This window comes from Mycteria americana, chromosome 2 (genome assembly GCF_035582795.1).
Source record: "Mycteria americana isolate JAX WOST 10 ecotype Jacksonville Zoo and Gardens chromosome 2, USCA_MyAme_1.0, whole genome shotgun sequence".
NCBI lineage: Eukaryota > Metazoa > Chordata > Aves > Ciconiiformes > Ciconiidae > Mycteria > Mycteria americana.
In genome coordinates this window covers 163,271,208-163,296,751 of record NC_134366.1, presented here as the reverse complement: position 1 = coordinate 163,296,751, position 25,544 = coordinate 163,271,208, and the positions used below count along the sequence as shown (strand labels likewise).

General features: G+C 38.2%; 1 protein-coding gene across 1 annotated transcript in view; it reads right to left on the bottom strand.

Annotated features, from left to right (window-relative positions):
• Positions 1-25,544, bottom strand: part of NSMCE2 (NSE2 SUMO ligase component of SMC5/6 complex) — a 133,537-nt gene that overhangs the window by 57,156 nt on the left and 50,837 nt on the right. Inside the window, exon 4 of the mRNA XM_075495260.1 lies at positions 13,713-13,866. Within this exon, the coding sequence (XP_075351375.1) occupies positions 13,713-13,866 (154 nt within the window). The remainder of the gene's footprint in view (positions 1-13,712; positions 13,867-25,544) is intronic.

Here is a 25,544-nt window from a genome sequence, read left to right as displayed (position 1 = left end):
GGAGGTGTGGCTGAGGTACAGCCTATTCGGTAGCTATGAAGAGATTGCTAAAGAGCATATACCATGAGTAACTACTGAAACCATTTTAATAATAGTGATTTGGGGGTCACTGTCAAAGAGGTAACACAGAAAAAAATCAAAACTCTGTCCCACTTTACACTGTCTGATATAACACAATAATTTTTTGATTCTAGGTTTAGGGAAATAACATGGTATCATTTTTTAGTATGATTGTTATTCAGGAAAACTTAAAGAAAAATTACTTTAACCTTATTTTAGTTAAGTTTACTGAACAATTTTAAGTTTTAAACAGAAGAAGTCTCTTCAGTGCAGTTACGTCTGCACTTTTATTCACAAATCCGTGTTGAAATAATGTAGAATAGTGCACATCAGGACAATGCATAGGATGCCACTGTTAAGCTTAATTAATCATTCTTATTTCTCTCTTGAGTCATCGTAATGAGATTTTTTTATAGGGAAACCACTTCAAGAGAAATTTTTGAAGTTGGTGTTCTAACAGATTAGATAGAGAAAATGCTTTAGCTTATAAAGATCCTGCAACAGCATATATTATTAAATGTACAGATGAATGTACCGTATAGGCTCTATTTCCATCACCTGTAGTTAAAGGAAGAGATACATAGCAAGCTTTTTAACCGTACCCAGGTATATGGGATTTTACTTTTGTAGATGTTTTGAACTTACATTATTAGTATTTTAATTGGATTTTTGGTACCTCCTTTAAACACATGCAGAAGGTTGTGTGCTGACAGCATAAGATTTTTCTTCAATTATCACAGTAATATTTTTTAAAGTAGAAAAAAATATGGAAAATATTAAAGGATTTCATTATCTATTGTCCTAAGAAGTGGCTTTTAGTTAGAAAGGACATTTAGCTGGAACCAAAATTTTAGCATACTGAAGAGTGATATTTGGCCCTGCCAGTGTATTTCAGGATATCATCACATGGCTACCTCAGCAAGTTGCTTTTGGTTTCAGCCCTCTCTCATTACCCCTTCCCATCTGACTGAAATCAGCTGATCTTTTATAGGCATTCCCACAGTCAGCCAGCAAGCTACTCTCTGTCAGATACCAAGCACCATATTTAGGGTGTGCCTTTTAAATACAGAGGCCAATAGGAATACAGTTGCCTCGTTTTGTCTGCCCCTCAAGAGCTGACTGCCTTCCCATCATAAAACCTTTGCCAATCAAAGAGAAAACATTCTCATCCTACAGGCTTAGCCTTCTGATTCCACATATGCCCTTGCTGAAAATGCAAATAAATTTTAAAAAAAGATATTTTAAAATGTTTAAAGTGTATCTTACATAAACTGGATAAAATGTAATTAACTTTTAACATCCATGCAATCATTTTGTTATTGCAACTACAAAATAATTCTCAGAATACAGCTCTTCCAGAATCTCCAAGAAAAATACTCTTTGTTTCACCATTTTCTGATTCATTCGACTTTGGAAGCAAAATAAACACATTGCTGTGTTTAATATTCTTGCACAAGAGAATTCACAAGAATGAAATGTGTTCAAAGTTCCTAGAAAAAAATGTAGCAATGCAGGCTGCCAACTTGTTCAATGTCAAGCTCTAGGCAGTATAGCAGGACTAGCAGTAAATGACTCATAGTGAGTCACGCTTTAGCTATTTTTGCTTTTAAAGTAATGCCAGGCACTGTGTTAATATTCAACCCAGAGTAAATTTAGCAATGCAAGAAAACAAGTGTTTCCATGGTTGCTCCTTCACAATGTTTATGGTATATACACAGCCATTAGGCACAGGAATTAAGCCAAATGAAGAATATGGAAATGTTCCTCTTTCATTTACAACTGAATTTTGCTACATTGGGTTCCATGACTCACTCAGCTACTAGATTTTCCAACTCTAACAAGAATGTAAAGCTATAGCTAGCACACCACCAACTGTACTGTTAGTGGTCAATAGCCACTACTTTCCTCTAAATTATGGCTTGTGCTGTGTACACAACTGAGCTGGAAGCATACTGGCATATCAGTAACTGTGCAGTCAAAAGCAAGTGTAAATGAACCAAACAGTTTATCAAGATAATGAAGTTATGCATATTTTTTTCAGGACAAAACAAGACTGACATGAAGCCCTCAGTACTGAAACTAAATACATCAATCATGGGTAACATGTTCTGTGACACTTCTAAGGAGGAGCTGGCAGGGAGGAAAGCCAAAGAGAAGCACTGAAGGGAGGAAGGGGATTGTACCGTCATGTGAAAAGGGAAAGCAGCCGTATAAAAAACGAGGAAGAATGCTGATTCAGGCTGGGGAGCAGTTGGGTAAAATGAGAGAAGTGGTAAAGAGAGTACGACAGAGCTGGAGAATGTCTGTCCATGACATAGCTGTGATGTGACAAAAGCCATATGCAGGCATGATTTCATTGGAGCTATCTGCACAGCCGTGTTTTCTTAGGTGAGCAGGTATTTGTGAAATTGAGGAACATGAGCTCAACTATGTAGACATCTGACATGGCATAACAAAACTCTGCTAGAGAACTGGAAGGGAGAATTTAATCTGGGTTGTAGGGAAAAAAAAACCAACAAAAAACTCAAAGCAATGGATGCTGCAGCAAAGGTTAGGTGAATAGCTTACTTTGCCCACACTAATAATGGAGCTGCCAAATGATTACATATGATTGCCTGTTAAACTTTTTTGTTCACGTTTTAATACAGTGATTTATTCATTAGTCTTAAATTGCAGTAATTACTATTTTTACTGAAGAGGCTGATAAAGCAATCAGGAAGCTTTTACATTTTTTCCCCTCAAAGAAAACTCTTAAGCTTTTCTGCATGAAGTCTTCTTCCATGCTGCGATAAGCAGGGCTTTTTTTTCCCCTGTTTTCCAATCTGATTATAAACTAGCCACTTCGTTTGTACTGGAAGTTTACAGATAGATCCTGATGAACAGCCTTCCTGGAAAGACTTCTTTAGGTTTCGTTAAGTCTTGGATTGACCCATAAACTTTCAAATAGGGAGTGAGGGAGAATACTTAAGTCTGGGCCAGATCCAAAGAACTGAAGCAAACTACAGACACTAAAGTCCAAAATGATGAAAAATCCTGTTCAGTGGCCTCCTAACCCTGAAGGCATCTAACTCTGGTAACCCCCTCCCAGCTTCTCCAGGGATCTGAAGTTCTGACTTCTGTATTTGCCCAGAGCTGCCCCAGCCTGAGTAACAAGGAATACGTTGTTTGTCCTGTGACCTCTTTGGCTCTTGAAAGCAGGCACAGATCCATCCAAGTGGAAGAAGAGAAAGTAGTGATGGAGATGGAGAGAACCCAGTTTCCCATTCCTTGCTGAGTGAGTTAACTACTGGAGTACAGTCATGCACCCTCTTCGCATCCTTCCTAGCCCCCTTCCATTGCCAGCTGCACAGGGTGCAGATTTTGCTTCAACTGAAGGGCTGAAGAGTGCCCTCTACAGACCAGCCCACAGCCGAGGCGTTGCGTGAAAGCCTATGAGCAACTGTATGATGTCACATGTAAGGTCCATCCCATCCGGCAGTCTTACTCTGATGATGAATAATAGCAAATCCCTACAGAGGGCACGAGGCAGGGAAAGCCTACAGTGATGTTTTCCTGGTATTCTTGTCCAGCCTCCAGTAATCTGATCAGGGACATTTGGAGGATCCAGACAGGAGCCAAAAGTGACATCTTCCCTGTAAGGGATTTTTCTTAGGTGCTTATTTGTGAATTTATTTGCATCACTTCCTGGGCAACTGCTGTAGACACAATGCTATGATGTAAAACATAAGCACTCTCACCATCACTCCACTAACTGCTTCTCTCCCTCATGAGATATTTTTGGTGCCTGCTGGAACACCTGTTAAGTAACTTGCCTTTAATCCTGAGATCATTCACAGCAAGTCTGGTAACGCAACCAATCTACATCCATATTTGAGATTATAAGACATGATAAACCTATCCACACTTGTAAAGTCAGATGCTCTGTCTCAAATGAGAGCTAATAACAGCTGAAAGATGACAACTTAAACCACTCCTCAGTTGTGACAGAACATCTGAATGCTCCAAGCCTGTTTTAGAGTAAGTGTAAATGCCATCGAAGGTGTTTGACTTCTTGACTTTGTGCTAATGGTGACTGAAAGCAACATATCTTAGGTTACCCCTATGAGACGGTACACACAATTACCACTTCACCTCCCTGATTATATCAGTAATCATTTCAGAGACTGAAATTCCCAAATCCACAGATTAGACCCATGGTCCATTTCCTCTCCAGCTACATAATATAAGCATGTCTCACAGTAAAAGCCCTGATTCATTCCCTTTGGTTACTTTACAGTTGGCACATTTTTAGTCACCTTATGCAATACTGTGATTGACGTGCAGAGGTAAAGCACGCTATGCTGACAGAATAGATCTGTCACTCAACAAAGTTGTTCACGCAGATGTGCCCTAACCCTCCTTGTGGGAGCCAAGGCACTTAACTCTGGACTCTGGCATCCAGTCTGAGGTCCACAAACCTAAAAGATGGGGTTTGCAGTCCTTAGTGCTTCTCTAGCTTCCTTCCTCCATTTCAGCTAAACTTATTTAACAGGTTTGGGGTAGTGTAAAGCAGATCTCCAGTACATTTAATGGCATAAAATTCAAGTTGGAAAGAAATCATACATAGGCACCAATAACCTCATAGCATGAGGTTATTGGTGCCTACGGCTTTTGAGAGGGAAATGAAACAATATGGATATAAAAAATTATGGTAAGCAGCCAATGCAAGTGAAATTCTGATAAGGAATTAGAGGATGTTTATTAATCTTGCTGCACATTACTAGTTTGCATGTTACTGTATGTTGCAGGTATAAATCAGGGAAATTCCACTGATTTCAGAAGCTACACTGACGCTTACCAAACCAAGATCTAGCTCAACTTGCAGCTCTTCTGAAAGACACACCAAGAACTACATGGCAAATAGTTTCAGGAACCATAAAAACACCAAGTGTTTTCCTTTCTCTGAACTGGGGTACTCTGAAGTTACCATGCAATGTGATATGCACCGATGGATTATTATTTAGACAGCATTATCTCAGATCTACTTCCCTGCTCTTCCTGAAATGCTTTTTGTGGCTGACACTCAATCCAAATGCATTACTTGGAGTAGAGTTCTACTTGAAGTAGTATTTCCTTTGATCCCTGTGAATACTGGTGGCACAAAGTCCCACATATAAATGATATAAATTAACATATAGGAAGGGTAAAAAAAAAAAAACCTACTGTCCCTCCATGAGTAAGATGAACACTCAAGTAACAGAAAAAATGAGTAAATAAAACAAAGTTCCCTAAGTTTAAAACTCCATTGAGCTTTATTTTCCTCCTTCCTCCTCAATATCCTAACTTCAAAATGAGAACATGTCAATTGAAAAATACTAAGACTGAGATGCTCTCCCTTTCCTCTTTCTTTGCTTTCTTCTTCTTGGACTGTTTTTCACCTGTTTTCCTGTAATCACACTTGAAGTTTAAGCTGTAAGCTCATGGAACAAGGATGGAATTCCTCCATCCTCTATCTTTTAAATTTGTCTGAATAGCATGCAAAAGACATAATGGCAAGTAAAATTGTACTGAGCTGGCAGAGGCAGTCCTTACATTTTCACTGCTCAGATTTTTACAAGAAAAATAGTATGTATTATTACACCATGAAAGAAGTGAATGAAAACTCTTAGTGAAATTGCTCATGTTTTATTACCAGAAAGCAAATTTTCCATATGGTATAATCCATCTATTGAAGTTTTCAGAATTTCAGATACAGGCAAGCTTTAGCATCTATCTCTATGCTTCTTACTCATCTGAAATTTATAAAACATTTCTGATGAGTTCAAATATGCTCACAAGACATGAGATTTTATAAGTTTCCATGTTGCACAAATGGATTACAGAAATACAGAAATACAGGAACTGACTGAATTGAACTAAACACCATTGAGGGAGAACATCTATATAAGCTAGGGTGCAGTGCTGGTACAAGAACAAATGAGCACAAACTTGGTCACAGATTTGTTTTGCCTGAAAATTTGTCACCATCTGAGCAAGGTTCTAAGGTTTTTTATCATGCTTCCAACAGGAAAAAAGGGGAAAAATTAATGTATTTTAAGATGGCATTTTATTAGATAATGTGATTGACTGCAACATCAAGGGAACGGAATCAGCATCCAGAAGCTCCCTTCCTGACCTATATGTTCCTACTAACAGTAAAAATGCCATGCTGGCAGCCATCAATGTGCTCACTTAAGAGAGAATTATCCCATGACAGTAACAATAAATTACCCAAAGTATTATCCCTAAGTGTATAATAATAATAAAAAATTATTTCTATGCAACACTTCATTTCCTTTCTAGATTTTATATACTCAGTGCTGATCTGAAAGCCAGGCTGATATAAAAGCAAGAGTTATATCTTGCAATGACTTTTGCAATGGAATAAAATGTAGATCTTTTTAAAAGACATGTATAGATCAGATGAGTGGCACAGAAAGAGATAAAAAGAGTTCACCCTCAAGTATTCACTGATTGGAAGGGCAGATATTTATAACAAGAGAGACCTACATCTGATGCTCTTTCTGATTTAGATACCTCCCTCAGCTGAGTACCTTTACCATAGGGCTAAAGGGTCAGTGTCTCCCAGTATTTCCTTCTGCAGTTGTTTCCATTTTTATATATAGTTAAATACACACTGAACAGAGAGAGAGGGAGACTGATCCCAGAGCTACAGGTCAATCATCTAGTAGGCCCAGAGTCAGTCAAGTTTTGACTTTAAATTGCTGAGACTGAAACCCAGGTCTCCTACACTCCAGGTTACTCACAATGAAGAAGGGCTGTTTGAGGGGGTGGGTTGATTCCTCTTTCATTTTAACTATGAATTCCACGTCAGAACTCTAAATGCAAAAGCAAGAAACTTCTTATTCTGATCAATCACATTAGAAAGGCAATCATTTCATCAAAGAAACCCTCACCAGATTCACTGGCAATTCATGTTCTTCATTAAGCCACTAACAGAATTACTGCTAATGTAAGCTTCTGCCTGTTATCCTACCAATATAGCTAATTTTTGACCCAGAAAAATTGTCCCAGATTGCAAAACAAAAGTTCTGACAGTTTCATTCATTCTAGAGTTGGTCCTTTGCAAACTAGCAAGGACACTAACTTTCCAATAACTCTGTGAATTAGAGGGGTTGCATGTAAGACATAATGATCATCACTTTAACTCATTCCATTTCATTCCCAGGCCCTGGTCTCCTAATCTTTCAAAACTACAAGTGGGCTAGCTCACTCCTGAGCAAGCCAGCTAGTTCTCTCAGGGTAGTCCTTCAACCCTACCCAAAAGTCAGATCTCAGTCACACAAATGCCTCTAAACATATCCATGTCACTCCTCAGGGGCTGCAATTTGCTCCCTCAGCATCATGCCATGAAAACATTACTCTGGCAGACTAAAACAGAGTTATGTTATTCCAGCTCTGTGAACTGAAAAAAATCACAAAAAATAATGATGATGTTTTAGTGCCACAGGAGTGCCACAGGAGAAGCAGGGCAATTGAGTGTTTTGCAGTGCAGAGTGGACATGGCTACTTTGCTCCCTAGGGTACTAGCCCAGAGCAGCATGGATATGAGCCAGTCCGCGTTGGTTAGTCTCTCCTTGCACAGTCCACAAACATAATATATACATAGCTGAATTTCAGACATAGGTATAAGGTTCAGACCCACAAAGATTTTAGGCACCTAACTCCCAGTGATCTGATCTGAACCTAAATGACTCGATCTAATACAAGAATACTGTAAAAGCAAAGAACTAAACCAAGGTCTCCTAAACTGCAAGCGACCTTCCTAAGTCCTAGATCATCTTTCCTTTCTTTACTACTCAAAGGGCTTTCTATAAGGAATTTTACATAAACGAAAAGTGCATATCCCACACACACCACTGAACTGTCATAACATCAATCCCACTTTCAGTTAGAATTTTCAACTTTTGTGCTGAAGTTGTTTTCCCATAATTAGTCAGTAAAGGGATTTTAAATTATTATTTTATATCAAAAATACAAAGAAAAATACATTAATGTTATTTTTCAGCTGATCCTCTACCAACACATCTAAATATAAAGGTGAAAATAACCTTAAAAGAGGTTAGCTACTGCTGAAGAAAAACCCAGATCTGTAAATGAGTTATGTGACTCTGTACAAGTAACTTCAACTATTTACTCAAGTTTTACCTCTGTTATATGGTGAGGAATAAAATTAACTTGCCCACCTCAATGTGATGTTGTGAGGATTAATTGGATGAAACTTGTCAAGCATTATACTACACAGTGTCGTGTTGCAGCTTGTTTTCTTATGCTACTAAAAGCAAATCAAAGACTTTAGCCTTTCCTGGAATCTCCAGATAGACTGTTTTATGAATTTAAAGAGAATTCTTTTCACAGTATCTTTTTTTTCTACCTCAAACTGCATCTAAAATAACATTTTTTTACATCATTATCTCTCAGCAAATGCATGGCTTAAAATACATGTATCAACAGGGCATAATAGTGTCTACTTGAACATTAAATATTACATTTTAAAACTTCTCCTTTGCAAATATTTGCTTATTGATAATGACTACAAATGTCTCCTAGCAAAATGTTAAATCATGATACATACTCTCTCCTTTCAAAACCTCTGACACTTTTTTTCTTCAGTGGAGAAGGCAAGGATGAGCTTTACAACTGCAGTGCTGCTACCTTCCAAACTCCATTACAATGACTGGTTTCCTGTGACAAAAAGTTGCTTAAACTACTATTGTGTCTCAAAATTACTTGTTCCCTATCAAAAAAATATTATCTTTCTTACATTTGCCAAATTCACTTCTTAAATTGTTTGGCATAACCAGCAATATTGTCATTCACTCAAATCTTAGCACTTTCTACAAAAGGACTACTGAAGCGTGCATCTGTTGGGTGTTCGTACAGACCGTAGTTATCAAGGATTCCAAAGTGCATGTTATCAGCTGCTATAAAAGGGCTATGAAACCTGTCATCCTTTGTGCACCGAATGTGAAACTAAATAACCTTCAGCAAATACAGCAGTGGCAGCTAGGGTCACAGGAGTAGAGATTATACCTTCTGATTAGCTCTTTTCACAGAGTATCAGAAACTTAAACTGATACATAAAGACAGCTCTTACTTTCATTTTGTGAAGGCAAAATTCTCATACTCTGTGCCAGAAGATGCCTCTGATATATATATATATATATACTGGCATGAAATAAAAAGACTTGGTAATACAACTTTAAACAGAAGGTGGGATTCTAAATTTACAGAAGACACAAAATGCAAAGTGACAATTCCTGCAGTAATCATGACTTAGTTCCTATGGGCTCAGTCCTGCAAGGTTCTGTACTGTGGTTACACTCCAATAAGGAAGTGAAACATGCCAGCAATCTCACTCATTTCAAACAATCTACTCATGCAATTTAATTTAAGCAACTTGCTTAAGCATTTCACTTAATCCAAAGGAGATCGCTAAGCACTTTGCAGGTCCGGGGCCCTTATGTGTAAGAAGAGCATCAGTTATGTAGGGTCAAGGTCACAAAAAAATTTCCTTACAAACTACACATGCAATTATTTAGAACTTTCTGATATTACCAGATTTAGTGAGTATCCTTCCAAGTGCTCAATTATTTGGAAAAGATAATGTAGTCATTTTGGGGTACAAGAAATGGTTAAAAAATATATATAAAAAAAATTAATCAACACTTCTTTTCTACTGCTTACATTCTAAGCAGGTTTGAGTAGAAAAATGAAAATGTTTTCCATTAAAAATAAGAAGTGGGAATTTAGGAATGTAAGATAGTTCTGAAAACAGACTTCAGAAAAATCACTTGCTGTTCACATAAAACCTGTCTGACAGTGTTTTGACACATATCATCAGAGGTGGAGATTTTGCATCATTTTGCACAAATTCCAGCTAAAGTAGCTGCATAATAAAGGCTCACAGATTGAGGGAAAATGCCTGCAAACTGTCTGAAAGATGAGCAGAACAGAAACTGCTCTGAGGCACAATATCATACTTACTGCCACAGAGGTGCACTTTCCCAATTTCAATTCTGCACCTTAGCTGGTGCTAAAGTTCAAAGCTAAGAAGGTCTCCTTCCTGCAGCACTGCCTGGAGAAGAGGACAATCTGAAGGTGATACAGCACCTTTCTCCTCCCTGAGTATTAGAGCTACCTACTGCTCTGCATGTCACCTGTCAGGTGGCAGGGAACAACCATGCAGCTCCCTTTTATCACTGTGGCAGCAAATATCAAGAGAGAACATGTATTAGCTTTCTTAATTTGCTGTTAAAATAAGGTTATATTTAACTGCTTCACACTCTGCACCGTACCTAAAAACTTTGGTTAAAAATGTTTTTCTCCTTCCAATCGTAGTTAATTTCTAAGTAGCAAGACAACATGAGAATATAACGTTTTCTTGTTCAGCTATTCTAGAATACAAATGTCAAACTCTGCATAAAAGAGATGTAGTGATTAATGGTAACTCATCATGGAAGGCAAATCATTTTAGCATCTACCCCATCTGCTCCTTTGAGACAGAAAAGGCTGGGACAAAAGAAAACTCCAGGAAAGCTCCTCTGAGAAAGCTTGGCTGGAGTTTTGGTATTTTATCTGATTTAGCAATAAAACCAAATCCCAGGAAAGAGCTAAAAATTGGACCATACTGTACATATGTGCTTGAAACAGGCCAGAAGTTATGCACTAAGTTGTGTCCAAACCTGGCAAGACTAATAGTTGAAAATAAAATATTAACCAGGTAGCTGTTGATGAAGTTATTGACATATGTAGCTCACATCAAGTAGTTTTAAAGTCTGTCTCAAAATTTGCAGAGTTATAATATGCGGTATCATGGGACCTGTATTTTAGGATTCATGCTTTTGAAATCACAACTCATACAGGAGAAGCTAAAGAATACACAGATGACTTGACTTAGGCATGGCTGCTGAATATTTAACAGGGTGACCTTAATGTTCTCCTTACAAAAGAAAAATAAACGAACGTGTGCACACAGTGTGCTATAAGGTAAATCACCAGTTTATTGAAACTAGTATATGTCTTCTACAGATTTCATGAATCTTTAGTTCAACTGGTATTGCAACCCAGAAATTCCTGCCTCTGAGCCTACTCTTTCTCTACAGTAACACTACTTTCTATGTGGTATATATGATATTTCAGATAATATTGACAGTGCTCAATTACACATCCCAGCATAGTAATTTATTGTGTAGAGCCCAACAATGAGAAGAGGCTTTTTGTACCAGATGGAATACACGAGCCAGTTTAGCCTCTCACAAAGACATTAAGACCAGAGGCCCTGATCCTATAAGAATGTGGGTATCTGTCATTTTTAAGTTTGTGAATAAATTTGTGATATTCAATTCTGTGGGTCTTTTTAAAGGCTAGCTATGAGTGAGAAAAACACACAAAAGGAGAGAGGGAGGATAAGGGTAATGCCAAGAAGATCACATAACTACAATAAATAGAGAAACTGGACAGTCTTACTGGTTCCAGGTCAGCATATCATATAGAAATGAATTTACATATGTGAATATAAACAGACTCCACTGATCTTCAGTCACCCATTACTACTCAAGAATTTCTGGGAGCCTTCCTGGTAAAAGAGCCTTTTCAAGAAGAAAGTAAAGTAGGAAAGTGACTTTATGGTGGATCAACAGATTATTTAGGCAGAAGAGACAACACTGATGCAAGTTTAAGGCAGCAGAATTGTGCTTGCTTTGAATGATTTGACTTCGAATTTTCCACCTCTTTCCTATCTGCGGTGGCATTTAGTTATCCATTTCAAAAGAAGGTGGGCTGAACTAGACTGTTTGAATACATGATCATTACATTGCATCCAAGACTCTGAAAGCTAACTAACAATTTTCCATTCAAACTTTTAAATTGCATTAAATGCTGCAATAGGAGCAAATGTGATGGATTTACCTCATCAAAAACATCATGAATTCTACAAAACCCAAGCTGACCCAGCTGATCAATAGTCCATGGACTGAACGCAGCAGTCCATCCAACATCATCATGCATTTCGTTTTGGGCACAGTCTGCCCTGTATGCACAACCAAAACAAAAGTCCAAGTGGCTAATAAGACAAATCTGGAATTCAGGCAGTAGTAGCAGAATGATGTCCTTGTATTTTTTTTTTTAAAGAATAACTCTTATTGTGCTTGTTTAATTTGGGGTTTCTTTCAACAGGTCTGCCAGTTACAACTCAGTCCCATAGCCTGAGCTGAATGTATTACTAGGGCATACGCCCCTTCCTCAGGCAATTAGAGGGTGGAAAGTAAATCCAAAGTCAGTTATCAAGATTTTATCTTCTCAGTTACAAACACCTGGAAATTAGGAATTACAACATAATGGTGGGGCAGTAATAATTTTATGGTTATGCAGGGAGCAAAAATTACACTGTTTTGTGGTCTGCAACTTGGTATTTTCATTCTTAGAGTAGTGCCAAGAGCCTATTAAACTCAGAGATCAGTGCTAATACTCAAATCCAAAATCTTAAAAACCATAAAGATGGGGAACAAATATATTAAGCCCTCAAGCTCTTAATCCTAGGGAGTCTTGAGATATCAGATCTAAAATTCACCTTGTCAAGCATGTCCTCACACTTCATAAATCTCTACAGGGAAGTAATCCAAAGTCCAGTGAAGTCAGCGGGAAAATTCTTTCCGCTAGTTTCAGCGGGTTTTGGATAGGGGTCCAAAAAACAAAACTCAAGGAGAGCTACAGGAGAGCATCCAGAATATCATTTTCCAATGGTATAAATCATTAATCTATGACTCCTGAAGTTCCTGAGATACCAGTTTATGTTGAAATCAAAATGTAGGGTGGGAGGGAATAGGTACAGGGGTCAAGGGACAGCAAGCAGAATAATATGATTTCAAAACATGATGATGATTGGGGAAGAACAGCACAAATAGTGTTAGAGCCCATGAACTTTCCTGGCAACAGTAATCAGAGTGATATTTTAATGGCTGCTGTATGTGCAAGGCAATAAAAGCATACAATTTTGTTGTGTTGCATAAATACTAGAACTGTTCACTCTCCAACTTTTCTGGTAATTCAAGCACAAATAACTTAAAATTTTAACACTTGATAAATCATGTGAATTTAAAAAACCAGATTTTAATAAGTTGAAGTGTTACATGGTGTATGCATAGAAGCTGTAAACCTGAGAACACACACAGTAAGCATTTTCCAACAATATAGTTCTACGATTAAAGCAAAGGTCTTCTTAGAGTTGCAACACATCCTAAGTTGTGAAACAGGAGCAATTTGTTTAAGTGACAAATGAAAACAGCTTACCTAATCCTTTTAGAAGATCCTATCAATTAAGAAAAAAATGAAAAAGTCTTCAAATGAAAAACCTCACCTTACAAAAAAAAAAAGTGAAGTAAGATTTTCATGATATTTGTATTCAAACACGGCAGGAACTGTGGGAATCTAAATAAAACTACCAAGGTAATTAACTGGCTTTTTTTCTACACATATATCAATTTAAATAAGTTTTTATATAAGAACACTCACCTCGGTTTGAGCCATAACTGGCAGTTCTATATTTTAGGACAGTTAGTCACATCTTAACATTTCTCATTCAAAGAATCTATTTTTTTTTAAATACGACTTACATTGTTTTCTCATCTCTTTAAGTTGATCCTTAAAATATATGTATTTTTCATTCCTTTGCAAATCTGAGTCACTGTTCTTGCTCTCCAGTGCAGTAAATTTTTCTTTTACTAAATATTTTAGATCTGGTATATTTTCTGGTTTTTCTCGTTTTATCTGTAATGAATAAGAAATAGAATGTTATTTATTATGACACATTTTAATACAAAGCAAAAGACATCAAGCAAAAATTCATAAGCATAATCTCAGTTTCTTTTGACTCCAGTTGGGTTTCCTGCTCTGAAACCATAACCTCAGCAAAAGTAACTATAAAATGTAGTGTTTCAGTGTCATTTAACTCAGTTGCTGTATACGGGTATTTCTCACACTAACAATAGGGAAAACTGAACCTCTGCAGTCAAATTTACTTCCATGAGTGGTAAAGGTCAACATGTTAACAACCAGCATAACACTGAACGTGAATGAAACCAAATATGACTCTGTCCAAAAAAGTGAGATGAATGAAAAACAGAAATAACTTTGTAAAGAGTTTTCAAAACCTCCACTCTCTCACCATTTCTGAATCAGCTTTTCAGAAGCTTATAATCTGCATGGATGATTAGTGTGGTAACACCAGCAAAAGCAGTACAGATAGCTAACGTAAAAGGAAACCACCTCAATGTATTTGTCCTGTGTGAACAAGAAGCATTATGCCACACAGGCAGGCAAAAACACAGTTTCTTGAAAAGCACTTGCTTACAGTAATTGTATGTGGAATGATCTGAAGAACAAATGACTGGAAATAAAAGGGAAGTCACCACATAGGCAATATTAAGCTACTCCAAGAATGCAAAAAGCACTTTGGGAACCCCCAAAAAACAATAATTAGAGGTTTTCCTTCTGTTTCTCAAGCCAGCATGAAATTCTAGGGAACTGTACCTTTGACAGGTCTTCAAAAGAACTAGCTTACAGGTGGTGGGCTGGGGACTGTGCTATGCAATGATGATCAGCAGCAGCACAAACTCTGAAGGAAGGTGGACATCTGTCACATCATAGAATCATAGAATCATAGAATGGTTTGGGTTGGAAGGGACCTTAAAGATCACTTAGTTCCAACCCCCCTGCCATGGGCAGGGACACCTTCCACTAGACCAGGTTGCTCAAAGCCCCATCCAACCTGGCCTTGAACACTTCCAGGGATGAGGCATCCACAACTTCTCTGGGCAACCTGTTCCAGTGTCTCACAACCCTCATAGTGAAGAATTTCTTCCTTATACCTAATCTAAATCTACCCTCTTTCAGTTTAAAGCCATTACCCCTTGTCCTATCACTACATGCCCTTGTAAAAAGTCCCTCTCCAGCTTTCTTGTAGGACCCCTTTAGGTCTTTAATGCTAAGCCTTTTCCAAACCAGACAAAGGTTATTTCTAATCTAGCCTATACCAAACATATGGGCAAAATGTTTGGGATTGGCAAAACATGCCAAACTGAAAAAAGGGAGGAAAGCGCCATTTCTGCTGAGCCACTCTTCCCCTACCGCACACATTAAATTCTGCCACTCACCAGACCACCATACTATTCATTGTGAACGACAGGAAAAAAGCCTACTGAGAAAAAAATGGTCCACTTCATCAAATCGTTTACAGCTCCCAGAGTTTACAGAGACGTTGGAAATCCTACAGAAAGTATTTTATTTCAGGAGCCAAAGAAATAATAAAAGTTAATGTAAAAATGGACTTTGCAGATATATAAAATGCTACATAGCCAAGAAAACTTTCCTTTTAATCAAAGCAAAGCAATCCATAGAATGATTATTTCTTCCAAGAGTAAAGTCAGTTTGGTACATTTACTTTAGGAAGATGCGAGTTGTAGCAAGAAGAAAAATATGAAAAAACCATGCACTACCAGGTGATAGCATGCAGTTTTCAAAGGCACCTGGAGAAAAAAGATCACCTACCACAACATCCAACTGTAAATGGGAAAGACTTAGGAATACCTTGGTACCAAAGGAGCACAGTGACTACGAAAGACCAACAGCAGGTCATCACAGATGCTCAAACTGCTGCGTAAAGCCAAACAGTAGCATACAGTCCTCATCCTATGAAACTTGACAAAAGGAGCAAAGGAAAACAGAACATCCTGTGCCCAGGGCAATGGGGGCAATCATACGCACTCAAATGATTTGCCTGTGTCAGCATCACAGCAAACTGCTGCGAAAGAAGGCCTACCACGACCAAAACCAACATTGTTCAGTACCCAGCTGGAAAAGAAACTTGGCCATCAGGTGTATGCAAGCACAAGAAAGCAGTAACTAAATCAAAATACATTTAAAATCCAACACATTATAAAATAATTATTTGATTTGGACAACATGTAGTGCAAACACACTCCTTTCTGCAAGAACTCCATCAGGCTGTTTTTACAGACATTCTCTCTTTAACATAAAAATAATGTATAAAAACATAAAAATAACATATAAACACAGGACCACACTCACAAGCATAGCCCAAATAACAACCCATCACTAAGGCCTGTCCTCATCACGAATGAGAGCACTATGGCCAGATACCATACAGAAGATCCAGCTGTGTATACTAAAAAAAACAACCCCAAGTGCTTCTAAGTTGCTGATACTCACACAAAGAGTAAAAGAAATTATGTGGACAGTTATTTTCGCAATAGCAATATATTAAGTTGTGAGGATAGTCCAGCAATGCAGCACATATGACATAGGCTCAGACAACCATCTAATATAGAAACCTAAAGAGTTAGATGAGAGAGATGCTCAAAGAATGCTCTTTCCTGTAGTTTAACTTCTTTCACATTTACAATTTAAATTCAGTTTCTGTTCACCTCCAGATGATTGCTTTCATTAAAATGATTAGTAGAGACACCATCCCTGACCACACTCAATACTGTACCATCACGTATGCTATTACTGAAATGCCAGGTAGACCTTCTGGAAGGTCAATACGTCACAGGTGAATAATAAGGCATGTCCACCCACTATAATAACAAGTAAATACGTTTGCTGTGCACAAGCAATTTCTCTTTGGTGCTGCATATCCCATTCCATGAAGAGGGTTGAGAATGGTCTAACCCAACAACATAAATGAAAACAAATGAAAGAAAATGTGACATCAGTCCTAGTTCCTCACGGTGGGACAGAATTGCAACATCTTATACACTGCATCAGCACAACACCCTTACAGGTACATTAGAGTTTTCTTTAGTTCTCACCACCCACTCCTACTCTACAGATTCATGATGGATGTAGTGATTACGAGATCAGCACAAAAAAATGTATGAGGACAATACAAACATAGGATATGGCTAAGGGACAAGGCAAAATTACCAATATTCAGGACAACAAGTTGGGGTCATACTTCTTTTTGGTCTAAGCAGCATGTCAGACAGGTGCTCTACTAGCAAACCTGAAGCCATTGGCATGTTCAGTTTGTCAGTAAAAGTTACTTCACATGGGAACCATGAAAGACATGTTAAGCAAACAACTGTTCGTTTAGCAGCACTGTCAGCCAAAACCAGCATGCTAAGTAACACCTTGCAGTCATCAGTCAATCCATTGAGAGTTACATTGATTTTGAAATGGGGTGGAGGCATACACACCCTACAAAGCACCCTGGAAATGACATATAACTATGAACTGGGAGTGTTCAGGACATATGGTGAAAAGAAGTATCAGTCACAACAGTTTGTTTACAGCAATAGAAAAAGCAAAAGCATCTGCTGTGACAGTCCCATAGCAGCAAAGAACCACATGAGTACTTACATGGCAGCTCAGCAATAAGAGGGAGAACAGACATGTTATATACGATAATTAATGACACCACATACTTGATCTATCAGCAGTGCTGATAGGAAAACACATTTAGAAACACTAAAAAAATAATTGTTTAGAAAAACATAGCTGTGGTTTACCTACCAAAAGATACATTTGCTCATGGGAGCACACCACACCACACCACCTGGTCACAGCTGATATGTGCTAAGGGGTTACTGCATTTGATGGGCAATGCTTATGAAATGAGCCAGATCATGGCAGGTCTTTGACTTCTGCCAATATCTATCTGTAAGGACGAGCCTTCCTCTTGTAGATTCTTTCACTGGTAGTGTGCCTATTCCATGCATAAACTGTTAGACCATGCCTCCAAAAATCAGGCTTTTTGAAACTCCAGCTTGCACAGCCTGAGATAACTGTAAACTCAGGGTATTTTAAGGGGCAGTCTGGGGAATTTTTATTTCATCAATTACCATAACCGCCAAATGGGAAATAAATTATTCTGTTCCAGACCAATCCCAGAACCAGTGAGGTCAAAGGTACCATAGACTAAAATTGGACCAGCTTGCGGTACTAGTCTACATACAGTAAGGGATCAGTGTCTAAAAAGGCACTAATTAGCATAACTCTGCATGCAGCATTGCATCATTTAGTAATTTGTCCTTCCCAGCATTATGTCCCAAAACACTTCACAAACATTAAAGAATTTAGCCTCAAACACCCATTGTGACATATGTACCATCAACTGTATTTTACAAATGGGGAGACTGTGGCACAAAGAGATGAATAACTTGGCCTAAGGTTGCACAAGGAGACTGTGGCAGAACCAAGAATAAATAAATCCTGGTTCTGTGCTTTGAGCACAAAGCCATCCTTCTACCTTCTCCTTTAGCTGAGGGAAAGTTCAAATTAACATGTGCATTTGGTTCACTCTCTAAAAAGAGGCCTGAAACAGCTTGTGGCTGCTTGGCAAACTTTGTGATAAAAGAGTGGTATTTGGCGTACCACAAAAATGCTCCACTGGACTTTGCATTGCAGTGGTTCAGCATGTGACACGCCATGGTTATTTTTTAGCCTTTTCTTTCTTCTCTCTCTAGCACAGAAGTCCTTCAGCTGCATGTTTTTAATCCTGTCACTGTTCCTAGGTACCCTTTCTCAGGGCTATCATTTATGTCCCTTAGTTTTGGGGAGTTTGCCAGTGCCATCCATTTTATTTCTCAGAAATTTCTTGCCACACCTGAACCATGTTGAGGTTTCCTCAAACCAGTGATGCAATCTGCAAAAGACCTCTCTTTCCAAAGAATTCAGAATTCTCACCTTAATCTTTCAGGCCACACATTATTTGTTCCCTGTAATTTAATCCCCACAAAATATGGACTTTTAAAATTTAATTTATGGATATTATTGACACTTGGTATTTGTGAGGCAAAGAAACGTTCTTGCTTGCTAATGACCTTTTCAACAACCAAGTCAGCTGACGTGGCAGAATTTCTTCATTTTCCAGATTCTTTGTTGTTTCATTTATGAAAGGGAGGGTGATTAGTCACTCAGTGTTAAGAAGCTCAGAGGTATGTAGTTACCTAGATATTTATATCCTTTTGGGACAACCTGAAAAAGGATATGCTGATGTTTCTAGCTAACTCTAAATTCATAGTAATTTAGACTGTATTTATACTACAGCCATGTGCCGGTGCATATGCTTACGGAAAACTGATAGCAGCTGCATCTTTTGAACAAAAACTTAGTATCTTATAGCTCTTGTTGGGACAGAATTTCTTATCTCTGTAATTTGATATTGTAAAGGATTTTTCAGACAGACAACTTCAGATACTTCAGGACTTGGGGTGACTAGCCTAAGACATCCTACAAAGACCCAGTTTTCAGAACCTGGGTATCTCACACTTTCTGAATTGACATCACTTTAAAATATCTGACCCAGACGTGGACATATCTAAAACTACTTATTTCAGAGAACAAATGCCAAGAATTGGCTGGCTATAGCAATAAGTACAGACACTGTCAAAACAGCTTCTCTGAGCATCTCCATCAGATAAAAATAACTATTCTTCCTTTATTTATATCTGCTATGCAACAAAATCAACCAAAAATGCATGTCACACTTCCTTCTTGTTTAACGATTCCTACGTCCTATTATTTCATCTTTACCTCACTAAATAATTTATTATTACAAATATGCAGCCTTTCAACACATACATTTGTTTTACCTCAGGGTAAGTCAAAGTTTGCTGTGATTATTTATTACAACAATTTTTTTCACTGAGAGGGAAAATAACATGGGAGCTAAGTAAATTTGTGGGCTGAGTCACCCATACACTTTGTGAATCATGTGAGAACCAACTCTAAGTGAGTCACCACTGTAACTGAATCAGGCTGCAAAATTTCAGCTCAACCTAAACAGTCATTTATTATTCTTCAATGGCTGGATTCAAACCCTTAGCAAATATCAGATCATTTGTTGATGCACAAATAAAACAGAGCTCTTGGAAACATCTGCAAGGGCACTCAAAAAGGATATCATCATTCAGCAGCAGGAACTGCCCTAGTTTGAACAGGGCTCTGCTGCAGTCAGAATTGCCTAAGGGCCCACATCTGATTCAGGAGGTGCAACACCTCTACACATCATGGCTGCAGGGCTGGGACTCCGGTTGAGCAACACCTTCGCAGACAATTGTGAAATGCCAAGAGAGGCATATTTATGAGGGCTGACCCATACTTATGACACATACTGCCTATTAAACTGGGCCAGCACAACAGAAAATGACTGTCAGCACCTTTCAAATATCCCAAAACTCTGCCAGAGTAACAGTCTGAAGGTGAGGCAGGGTTGCCATGGTTCAAAAGCAGCATGTCAATACGGTGGCTGTAGCTAAGGTGTCCTCCAGAATGAAACTGTTAGTACCTTCCACAGTTTCCTTTCCTTACTTTGAGCATAGCTGGAGATGTTTAACCATTATAAAGAAAGTAAGCACAAAGGGGCATATGCTGCTTCCATGTATACTGGGGTATATCCAAAACTAACTCCTCACAAGTCGTGGCACATTAGATTCATTTTGGTAAGGCTAGAAATGGACTTTGGCCCACCCTGTTTGCTTTCTTTCTCCTGTTTAGAAAGGAACCATATATAGAGTGGGATTAAAGTAAACGAGCACCAGGTGAAGAAACAAAATTACCTGGGCACAAATGTGAAGTTTATAGCCTGAACAGCATTTCTTGGGGTTCCCATCTGTTAGACATTTCACCTCAGGTAAAATGGTTTACTCTGCACATGTTTTAACAGAAAAAAAAATGCTCTTTGTATTTTCCCCAGTTACCCCAGTCTCAACTATGGCTGAGACTAGACTGTGAATATCTTTTTGTTTCTCTGCAAGACCTCTTGTGCACTGCTTTGCAAAGTGCAAAGGGGTAAAAAGAAGCAAGGAAAGGGGATCTTATTTAAATAGCACTATTGAAACTACTTGCTACCAATAGTGTAAAACTGGCTCATAAAGACAGCAATAAATGTGAGCATTAGAGGTGAGGTTTTCCCAAGGTACCAAAGTGAAAAAAGTTAATGGATATTTAGCACCTCAATCCCTTCAGCATTTCTGAAAGCCCAACTTGCCTGTGGTTTGCCATGAGGGTTGGACTGAACTTTCTTAATGATTCCAACCAAACAGAAGTCTGTCTTCATCTTGTTTCTCTGTAGTTTTTCAATATATGAAATATGAATACGACAAAGCAAAAACTTCTACAGTATTTAGGAGACATTTATGAAAATACCTTAAAAATATGGTTCAAGACACAGTGGAGGAGCAAGTACATAAATTTACTAATCCTTTCGTCTCTCTGTACTTTAAAGTTCTGCCACAAACATAGTTTATGTGCAAGTTACTTTTGGTGCAGTAGAGATACACAGCATCTTGTTCTGAGTATTTTGCCTGAGCACAGATTAAGGCCTATAACAGCAAAATAACTATTCTTATTAAAAAGTTGCTTTGTTTTAACGGCATGTTAGAAACTGTGAGGCAGATGGTGCATCTGTTTTAGCAAGGTTGATTCAGCAAATGCATCAGGCTGTTGAACCAGTTTACCAAGCTGCTGATTAATTCACATATTTAGAAAATACATTAACATGGATATTAGAGCATTTTTTTGTCTTTAATATCCCACTCAAACTGATGGGAATTTAGACATTGATTTCAGTGAGAGCAGAAGAAAGCCCTAAGGTGATTTCAGATTAACAACCTGTTTACTCTTGTATGGCTCTGCTTGATTGACTGAGATCACTAAAACCTATGTCTTCCATAGTGTGGAAATATAGGGCTAAATCCTAAAACAAGTACAATTCAGTGTATCTTCACCAGCTCCTACAAAAGACTGTCAATTTGTGCTAGCTGTGAAGCTGATGCCCATTTAAATACAAAGTGTGACTTATACTTTGGAGAACTGCATACAGCATGTATGGTTAAAATCAGCTGATTTTCTAGAGGGATGTTTTCCATATTCCTTGGGCATAGCTCCAGTGAAAGTCAAGCAGACTTTTTCAATTTTTACTCCTCTCAATTTTTTTTTCATTCATCTGATGAAATTCTTGTCCCCAAAAAGTACTTCAGCACTGACAGCATTTCTTCTTCATGCTCTCCAAAACAGCAATGTGAGTCATGTTGTCATTTTTCATTAAGACTAAATGTAACCTTTAAACTTTTGGGAAACAGCAATAAGATTTCTAAGTACAAATTCATGCTTTATTTGAATTGACATTAGCTGAAAAACATATATCCTGGCTGACACTTACAGCCTAGACTCACCTAATTAATATATCTGTATTAATATATGGATCAAGATGGCAATACTCCATCAGGGTCAGCACCACCTTTAACCCAGAACAGTGAATTCAGTGATGGTGCAGAGCTGGACTAACCAGAAGAAAAAAAGAGTGCCACTGCAGTATGCCCCCCAAATTCCTTATAAGCAGGGAGGACCTACCTTACTTACACCTGTAGTGAGTGTAAAACACCTCACCTGTACGACAGTCCCAGTCTGCGCCCTGTGGCAGAACTGCCTTTTACTTTGCACTTTACTGCAAATGCCCTAGAGACAAATGTCTCCTTTGAGCCTTTCCACATATCACATTCTTCAATCATTATTAGTGATGTTTTCTTATCCAGCTTCCTATTGGCACAGCCCTCAATAGAGTTAGTAGTCACTAAATCCCAGGTCTTACTTCCATTCCTATCCTTCTTGATTTACCAGTTCTGGCTGACATCTTGAACCTCTTCCCTTGTCTTGGTAAACACTATGTGCTTTCCTAGTACATGCACAAGTGATTCTTTTCTGTTAGGTTGCATAGGACACTCTAGAATGCTAACATAGCCTTTTTGCTATGTAGGTGTCCCAGGATATCTCAGTTCCCTATTTTTTATAGGCTCCCTGCACAGAGTATATCATCTGACAGCGAAGGATATTTTCAACTGCAATTTCTTTCCTCCTCTTTGCTTATAGGTTCCATTTTTGCTATTAATGCAGTTTCAGCAAAGCCTCAGAAAAAGAACTGTATCAGAAAATTAGCATTCAAAGGTCCTTTGCTCCTAGTATGCTCAATTAAGCTGCTTACACATTCCTCTATAGTCACTGATTTTTGCAAAGACAACACATGCTGTGTAACAGCCTGGATTCATCTTGTCTACATTACCACCCTATACATCCTTCCTACCGACTTCTCAAAATCCTTGGAGTCTATCCACACCTTTCCTGTTATCTATAAGAGCATCAAGAGGCTGGTTCTTGCCAGTAGATAACTGATGATGCCAGTCTCTGTCACTCTACCTGTTTGATTTTTTAAACAAATGCATTCCACTTTCTCTCTCCCGGTCCTCCTGCTGTGAACAGCTACTTATAAACATTTGGGAATAAATCTTTAAATCCTTCTTCAAAATCCTTGTTTAAAAACATCTTCCTTTATTATGATGTCCACAAACCCCTTCACAACTGTCTGACTGTTTCTGTGCTATGACAGCTGTGTGTCCTGCACAACTGAGCCCAACTTCCTGACTCTGGAGCATCCCTTTTTATACGGAGCCTCACAAAACTGGGTCCTGAGAAATTTGACAAAACCTGAACAGCTCTTTTATTATATGTCATTACACGGACTTCCACATCTTAGCTCATAACCAACTTGCTTCGTACTGTCCACATTAAAGGAAACCTGAAAAATTGTGAACAATATAATAAGCTGTAATTAAACACAACATTAGCGATAGTAATATCTAACTGTAAGGTGGATACCGGACGCAATCTGATAGCTGACTGTAGAATAGAAAGCACATAAGAAGACTTTTTAAAAATTCAGAGACATTTGTTTTGCAACTCTCTTGCAATTTATATGCCTTTTTAAAAATTTAAACGTAAATTATCAATCCAGGTTTAAAATTATGACTAAAAATGAAATCATATTCCAACTCTCCAGCCAGTGTAGCTTCCTCCATTATACATAAGCCCTTGATTTTTACATGTTGTTGGAACTAATCAAAATCCAACTTTAATTTAATACCATTTTTAAATAGTTCATAGTTAAAATAACAATTTCTGTAAATGAGACTGGTATGTGACAGCAGTATTAACTTACTCATGTCTGCAAAATGTAACAGCAGGGTGAGAAGAAACAGGGTAAAAATAAGAGTTCACAACTGCAGTTATAAGGCTGAAGGAGACAGTTCTACCTGAGGGTCTCTCTGCATGTCTGCAATAGGAAAACAAGGAGCACGAAACAGAAGAATTCCTAAATGGGGGTGCTCCTCACTTATACTGTTGAAATACTGTTTGTAAAAGCAAAATAAATTAAAAAGCTTAGCCTCAGATTTAAATACACTTATCTTAATATTGCCTCAGCTGACAAGAAAAGGTTATGGAGTAGAAATCTTGTTTGTCTCAATAAGAACTTACTCACACAGGAAGTCAAACCAGTATGAGTTTGGCCGTAATACTGAAAAAACTCAGTACGTAAAATTTTGACTATCAAAAACATTCCCATTATGCTGGCTGACAATCCCAGAAATGTGATGTTGTTCATGATTAGACACTGTCACTTACCGTAAGATTTAAAAGTATAAAAAGTAAGTCATTGTCTTCTAAGCTTATCGCTCTATGCATGCATTTCCTTTCTGTTATTTTCAAGCTCAATAAATACATTTTTTTCTTGTTCCTCAGTTTCTGCAACACTATCAAATTTGTCTCCCCAGATTCTTTCAGGCTGCTAGCATAAACCCTATGCCAGCCAACTCTCTCGATCACACCTCCCCTGTCATTCAAACTCCTCCCTACATCTTCCTGAATTTAAAGTCCTAGGTCTTATATTTAGTACTGGTGTTGAACTCGTCCTTCCCCTTTCTCATATTACTTTGCTTTCCCTTTTTTAGCTTCTTTTGAAGCTCATCTCATCATCATTCATCACAATTTTTCAGTACCGCACTCTCCTTCTTATAACTCTATCGAACTCGCTTTTCCTTCTTTTCTCTGACTCATTCACTGTATATCACATGCTAAACTGATTCCTCTCTTTATTACTAGCCCTAATTATGGGATGCCTCCATTATTCCTTTTATATATTACATTCTCACCAACACCAGCTCCTGAGTCACTGGCAAAGGATTTAGGGAGCAGACGGAGCGAGTGACTGCCTCCCCTCCACGCATGGGTCATCAGTCTCACAGGAACGGTAGGTTTCGCTGACCTCTTCACAGGGTATTGTAGTACGTGCTCTCCCAAGTGCACCCACTGGTACCTAGGAATATTTCATCCTGAGAGTGCTACTGCTGTGCACTTTCCTCAACTGTCAGTGACCTCCTTAAGTCACCTCACTACGAAGTGAAAACACACCATCCAAAGTGGAACAGTATAACTCACCATAAGTAGCTAAACCTTATAATTGCATCTCATGCTTCAACGGGGATCTTCTCTATGAGTACATGTCACAGCAAATTATTTGACTTGACACTACTCTGTAGTTATTCACAATCAGATGAAATTTCACCTACTTTCAGCTGATCACTTGCTATTTT